General features: G+C 36.9%; 1 protein-coding gene across 1 annotated transcript; it reads right to left on the bottom strand.

The window, feature by feature from the left end:
• Nucleotides 1–5,052: 5,052 nt before the first annotated feature.
• On the bottom strand, nucleotides 5,053–6,364 carry LOC306659205 (dnaJ homolog subfamily C member 7-like). The gene has a single exon (XM_079136613.1). It carries the CDS (start codon nucleotides 6,338–6,340, stop codon nucleotides 5,285–5,287), a length of 1,056 nt encoding a protein of 351 aa, XP_078992739.1. The 5' UTR covers nucleotides 6,341–6,364; the 3' UTR covers nucleotides 5,053–5,284.
• Between the last annotated feature and the right edge of the window lie 808 nt (nucleotides 6,365–7,172).

Below are 7,172 nucleotides of genomic sequence, written 5' to 3' on the forward strand. Positions count from 1 at the left end.
TTTTATATGTAAATTGTGATTTTTGAAAAGTCAACTTTATGGGACAAAAAGTATGGTTTACTAAAAAATAGCCTTGCCCTCATAATAACCTAACCAGGCATTTCTATCAAAAATGCTAAAATAAAAGTTCCATTTATGAGAAATTGAGGCTTGAGTATGCATGCTTTATTAAAGAATGAAAACAGGGAAATTTGCTGGTAGTTTTCATGTAAAACAAGATCACAGTTCGAAAATGTTCATTGCTTTGTAGGGTCCTCTGTAAGTTTAGTTCAGACCATTTCCCATTCATCCATAGACCAACCTGAGAAGGGTTTGAAATGGTAATTAAGGAGTTGAAAAAGACCTGAGATTGCTTCTTAAAATCTGTATGATATTTAGTTTTATGAAACTTACATCAATAGTCAAATGTAATTTTAAGGGAAAATAAAAAGTTAGAAATGTTTTCCAACTTACTGAATTCTCTTGTTCTTACCTCAGGGGGATTTCCCTGTGCAATGAAGAAAAGTTGAAGAATACTCTTTTATCTGTCTCTTCACCTTTATATGTTGGTCTTGGGCTTCTTAAGATTAGAAATTACTTTAACCTCAAAAATCTTACAAGTTTTCCTTGTTTTGTGTCCTTGAGGTCATGTGGAATCATAAAATCAGTGTTTCTTATGTAGAATAGAATATTTTGTGTGTCTTTGGCTTCTGAGGAAGCCTGGGCTTTTTCTTAATTATTTCCCCTCCTTCCCCCAACTTGCTCTTACCACCCCCCAAACTTGTCCTACAAAGTTTCCTCTAAGATCTGCTCAGAACTGTTTGCTGAAAATCTACAACAGCCTGGGCCTTTTTGACAAATATATTTAACCTGCCCTGGAGTAAGCATATCAGGTACTTGGCGTAAGTTCATGAATTTGGAATTGGTTGGTTTTTCCCTCCACACTGCAGCTAGAGTACACATTTACTAGAAAATAGAGAGGGTATGGATTTTGTCCCTTTCATTATCAATTTGTTGTTCTGGCACTCAGGGTTTTTATGTTGTTTGGAGTTTTTGACTTCTTTGTTTTTAAGCCAGAAAATGAGTACTCTAGGTTATCTTGTGTGCTGAGGAAAATCTACTTTGACTCTTTAACTTTAATAATAAGTATTTCTGAGGGAGGCAGTCTGAGGGTGGTAACGCTGGTAACTGTTATCAGTGTGAAGTCTGTAAGACTCCTCCATGATCTCACCAGAACTGTCTGAATCTTGGAACTTTGCTTTGGGATGATCTTATTTTTCCCATTTATATATTCAACAGTTTGTGGTAAATTTATTGGAACTGGATCTTTTATATCAATCATGGATAACTTTTATTTAAGAATCAAACTAATAATCACTGAATACAAAAATGGAAAATCTATAATCATAACCATATTGGGAGGATAATAAGTTTGTGATGCTTTATATACTGCCTCTTAAGATGATAAACAGAAACTTATAAATAGTTAACTGGAGCCTAAATGCAAATCTGCAAATTATATTTTCTTACAAACTAGTCTCAGTTGTTCTGCTAGTCCTATGTGAGGAAGCACAGGGTTTTAAAGATAAAGATTCTGATTCCCAGTTCATGTGAGCATTATGAAATTGAGTCAACTATTCAAGTAGCAGTACATATTTTTTATAATATCAGTGTAAACAGTAATGTCTTACTAAAGGACATTACATTTAAAAGGTAAATTATTCTCCTAAGTAAATTGAAAAGGCTTCTCATTTTAAGCAGAATTGGACCGAACTACCCTTTGACTAAAAGTCAAAAGTGGCTAGTATTACCTGAACACAAAACTTCATACAAGAGTATCGATCCATTCCATTCATTTTATTATTTTTTCAATGAGAGGAAACATGGTTTTCTATTTCTACATCCCCACATACATTTTCATGAAATTTGATATTTTTTAAAGTAAAAATGTCATCCTTGGATACTTACTTTTGCTTTGCTGCCTCATCTGAAAGGGATGGGAATGTTTGTGTTATGTTTGCTGTTTCTCCGGTAAACTTCAGAGTGTCTGTGACCTTGACCTAAGGGGCAGAACCTCTTCTTTCTAATATTTGCAGTAGGTACTTCCTCACTGGCACCCTGGAGCTAAGTTCTTTCCTGTCATCCTGAGGACAGTTTTAACAAAATGAAAGGTCACTTCCAGAGGTTTTGTTTTGTTGTGTTTTTTGTTTTGCCCCAATACAACATAGACAATTAAAGATTGAAGTAGCTAGTACACAAAATGGAAAGATGTACTTCCTTTCATCCCTTTCCCTCTTCCAAACGAAGCTGCAGAAGGCCTACTTGAATCAAATCTCCTGAAAATCTGTTGATATTTTCAAATAAGTTTTAATTTCCTACATTTCTTGGCCAAGTTTTATAGGACTCTGACCCCTTTTGAAGAAGAAGAGCAACACTAACATTTAAGTTCATTGTATCTAAAATTATGTGATTTTATCCAGCTTTCTAAGTTGGCATCTCAGATAGACTTAGATGCTTCAAATAGTAACCACATTCCTGGTAAGTAATTGGTGGGGTTATTGGGTTTAACAGGTGGGACAAAAGGGATGGGGAAACAAAAGGTGAGAAATGGTGCCTATACCATATAAAAGTCTTATAAGGCTTTTATATTGGGCAAAACACAGTAAATTAAGCCCTGCTCTGAAAGCCATAGTCTTACTAATTTTTTAAATTTTATTTAGATGTAGTAACACTTGACATTTAGTTTATCATTCACATTTAATGATTCTTTGAATTAATGATTGTTTTTAGAAATGAAGTTGAGATTTACATGGTACTAAGGCTTACATGATGCAGAATTAATTAACAGTGATTACATACATTCTTTGATTTCAAAACATTATCCTGAAATGTAGGATGATGAGGAGTAGCTTTTAACCTAGTTACAAGAGGCCCTTATCACTTTCATTTCCACTTTTTCCATAATAATATAGGTATTATTTTCAAAAGATCTCCATCGAGGTACCTAAGAGGAAGAATAAACATGGAGGGAAGTGGCTAGAGATAGTGCCCACATAACAACATCCAGGTATTCTAGTTCAGAATATTAATTTATTATGTTGTTTTGGCATTTGATGCCATCATGAGATTTAAGTCTGCAAGCACACACCTAATGCTTCTGTATAAGAGGTAAATTTTTTGCAGCCTAGAATATTGTTTAATAGGGGCTGAGGAGGTAGCTCAGTAGTAAAGCACATCTTTCGCACGTGAGAGGCCTTGGGCTTAATCCCCAGTGCCAAAACCAAAACTGTGTATGACTACAGTATGTACCATATTACAAAGCTGTTCACTGCCCCTTTTAGTCTTTTCATTTTGAGCATGACAGTTAAAAGACTGTTTTTAGAAAAGAAGAATTCCTGAAGTGTTTTTTTTATGTGTAAATTTTTTATGTATAAATAAAGTTTCATCTAAAGCTGTGAAGTTGTCTTTATTTTTATTTTGTCTTAATATTACTAGCTTTTCTGAAGCAGGTGATATTGGTAAAAAGAATATTCTAAAGGCATATTCTGGCCAACCAGAATATTGTGAGTTGTTATTTTAAAAAAGAATCTTTCACCCAACTCTCTTGCCAGAATCATATTAGCTACAGATATTACTTGTTTATTTAGGAACATAAGAAAATGAACAAAGTCCTCTTAACAGCCCCATGACACAAGAGGGGCTTGTACTGGGTAGTGACCAGTATTCCGTTGTTCATCAGGTCACAGAATGTGTAACAGAGGGTGAGTTTTTTCTGGATTGATTTACTTTTAGTGGTTTTGTTTTGTTTTGTTTTGTTTGATCTCTCTACTTCCCAGAGGGAAAGAGACCAAAAAAATATTTTGCAATATGAAAAATGATAGGAGTCTGATCTTATAGGGTAAAGAAAGACTTTAATTTCTCAGATCATTTCCATATAATAAGGATTGCTTGAAGAATTTCTACTTTTTTTTCCATTTACTAAACATTTATTAAATGCCTCCATGTGTGCTTAGTGCCAAGAACACAATAGTGAACTAGGCAAGCTAGTCCTTCTCCTGGAGAGGAGATCTTTACTGGTCACTTCAAGGTATTCACCAATAAGTAAAGCAGATTCTCTGCCCCATGGTTTATGTTCCAGAGGGAGAGCAGAAAAAGATCTAAGAAAAGAAGATCAAGTAATCAAATTGTGATATGTGTTAGGAATGAAACAAGGTGACAGGGTGATGAGAGACTAGAACAGGTAGTTGAAGATTGGAATCTCATTTAGGGAGGGTGATGAGGAAAGGCTTTGAAGAGACTAGGTGTGGTGATGCACACCTGTAATCACAGCTACAGGGAGGCTGACGCAGAAGGACTGCAAATCCGAAACCAGCCTCAGTAACCTAGCAAGACTTTGTCTCACAAATAAAGCAATAAAGTAAAAAGGTCTGGGGAGGAAGCTCAGTGGTAGAGCAGCCCTGGCTTCACTCCCCACAAAAAGAGAAGAAAAAGAAGGAAAGTTCTCTGAAGAGGTGGTATTTAGACTGAATCCTTAAAAAAAAAAAAAAAAAAAAAAAAAAAAAAAAAAAGGAAACAAGTAGTGTGAAAAGTGAGTGACCACATTTGCAAAAACTCTCCACATTAGTTTTGTTTGAAGAACTGCAATGTGGATGGTGTATCATAAGAAGCATGGTGGCTTAGGGTTGGGCCTTGTCATTGACACTGCGAAGCCCACATAAGGGCATTTAACCCAACCCTGGAAGGTGAACAGGAGCCTCCCAATGGAATAGACTTCTTCTTTTGTTGTTGCTCTTTTTAGATACACAAGACAGTAAAGTGTATTTTGACATATCATACATACATGGAGTATAACTTCCCATTCTTGTGGTTGTCCATGATGTGGAGTTTCACTGGTGGTGTATTCATATATGAACTTAGGAAAGTTATGTCCAATTCCTTCTACTGTCTTTGCTCTTTCCATCCTCTCTCCGTTCCCTTTGTCTTGGAATAGACTTCTTTTTTTTGAAAGGGTCAAACATTTTATTTTCTTCTTCTTTTTTTTTTTTTTTTCTTTTTTAATAAAGTTAAACAGTAAAACAAAAATTCACAAGCTGCCTCCCTGTCCACCCCCCACCTCCCTCCCCTCCCCAGGCTTGGGTACTGGCTCCCTTTCCTTCACCACACTCACAGACACAGGCATCCAACTGAGAAAACGAAACTGCTCTAAGTACATGGAGACATGATGAAGGAAGGAGGTGAATTGTGTCCACATTCAAGGTTGAACTGAGTGAGTCTGCATTTTCTAGGTTCTGGTGGTTGCCCTTCATTAGCCAAACTGAAAGAAGAAATTCCCTGGACCAGAAGCTTCAAAGCTGAAGCCCCCAGGACCTCCAAAGAATGCCTTGAAGATATTGTTTGCATCAAAATCACCCATATTCATGCCCTCTTCATCCAGGTCCTGTCCACTATCATAACGAGTTTTTTTCTTGGGATCAGAGAGGATGGTAAAGGCCTCTCCGACTTCCTTAAACTTCTCCTCTTCTTTCTGAACTTCAGCACTGGCTCCACTGTGCCGATCTGGATGGTGCATCAAGGCCCGTTTCCGATAAGCTTTCTTGATCTCGTCCTCAGAGGCATTCTTGTCCACTCCCAGAATCTTGTAATAATCTTTCCTTTTACTCTTCTTCAGTTCCAGTTGTGCATTTTTTAGAAGCTGTTTGTGTTCTTTTGTTTTCTCCATCTGATACACTTTTTCATAGCCCCGCACTGCTTCTTCATACTGCTCTGTGTCCATGTAACACTGAGCTCTTCTCAAGTAGGCTTTTATATATGTGTCATCGAGCTTCACTGCATGTGTGCAGTCTTCTATTGCATCATCTAGTTTCCTAAGCTTGGAATTAACCGTACCCCGGTTACAGTAGAGTTTAGCATTTGTTTTTATATTGTTGGGGTCTATCCCGAGGGCTTCTGTGTACAGTTCATATGCTAGCTTGTAATTTCCTTCCTTAAACGCTTTATTTCCATCTTCTTTCTTTGCTTTCAGTGCTTTTGCATTTCTGCAAACAATGCAAGCCTTCTTATGGTCAGGAGCCATCCTGAGAGCCTGCCCAAAAAACTGAACCGCCTTCTCAATACAATCTTCATAATAAAGGCAAAGACCTCGTACATAGAGAGCATCTGCATTGGTGGAATCCATTCGTAAAATGTCACTGGCTACAGACTGTGCTTCTGGATATCGACCCAGCATTGCTAAATATTCTGCTTTGAGAATTTTGAAGCGATGGCAAGCAGGGGCAAATTCTAGGGCACGGTCCATGCAGAAAACAACCTTCCGAAAATCACGCTTCTCAAAATCCATTTCTGCTATTTTTTCATATTCCATGACCGCATTAGCATTCTTAAACTATGGCTTTTGTATAAGTTATAAGCTTCATTGTAATCTTTCTTGGTATAGTATGCATTTCCTTGTTCCTTGAAGCACTCTGCTTCCCTCTTTGCTGCTTCGTCGTCGAGCAGGTCTGGTTCGGTCGCCGCCATTACCACATCGCACTCCGCGGCACGGAATAGACTTCTTAACCAAGTTATAAACATCTCATAGTCTGAATGGTTCCAAAGGATCTACCCTACTGACCCTCCAGAATTACCCAGATATATGATTTATACCTTATGACCTAGCATGAACATTTTCTATATGTAACTCCAATGATAAGCATCCTAAGTTATTAGAATATTCATAGGTGAACTGAATATTGAACCTGTATTTTATCACCAAAACTGTAGTTATTTAAGAATAACTGCTTTCTTTTTCAGAAGTTGTTATAAATCATTCATTTCCTCCTGGACCTTATTATTAAGGGTTGTATACATTCTTTTTAAGACCTAAATATCACCAGATGAATTTAGCAGATAACAGTTGAGTAATCAATCTTTAGACTTCCAGGGCATAACAATCGTTCCCTTCAGGGACTAGAAAATGTAATAATGAGTCTGTTTCTTATTGTAATCTGTGAACTATTCTATCAGAATCACCTGGGCAGCTTGTTTAACTACAGAGTCCCAGGCCCATTGCTACTGAATGAGATTCTTCAGAGTTAGAGTCAGAATCTCTATTTTTAACCATTATCCCAGGTGGTTCTTTATAAATTCCAGTTTATGTCAATGCATTTATGTATGTTCCTGCAAATAATCTTGTTTTTGTATATTCCACTTTCCTG

The sequence above is a fragment of the Sciurus vulgaris genome (genome assembly GCF_902686455.1).
Source record: "Sciurus vulgaris genome assembly, chromosome: 4".
Taxonomy (NCBI): Eukaryota; Metazoa; Chordata; class Mammalia; order Rodentia; family Sciuridae; genus Sciurus; species Sciurus vulgaris.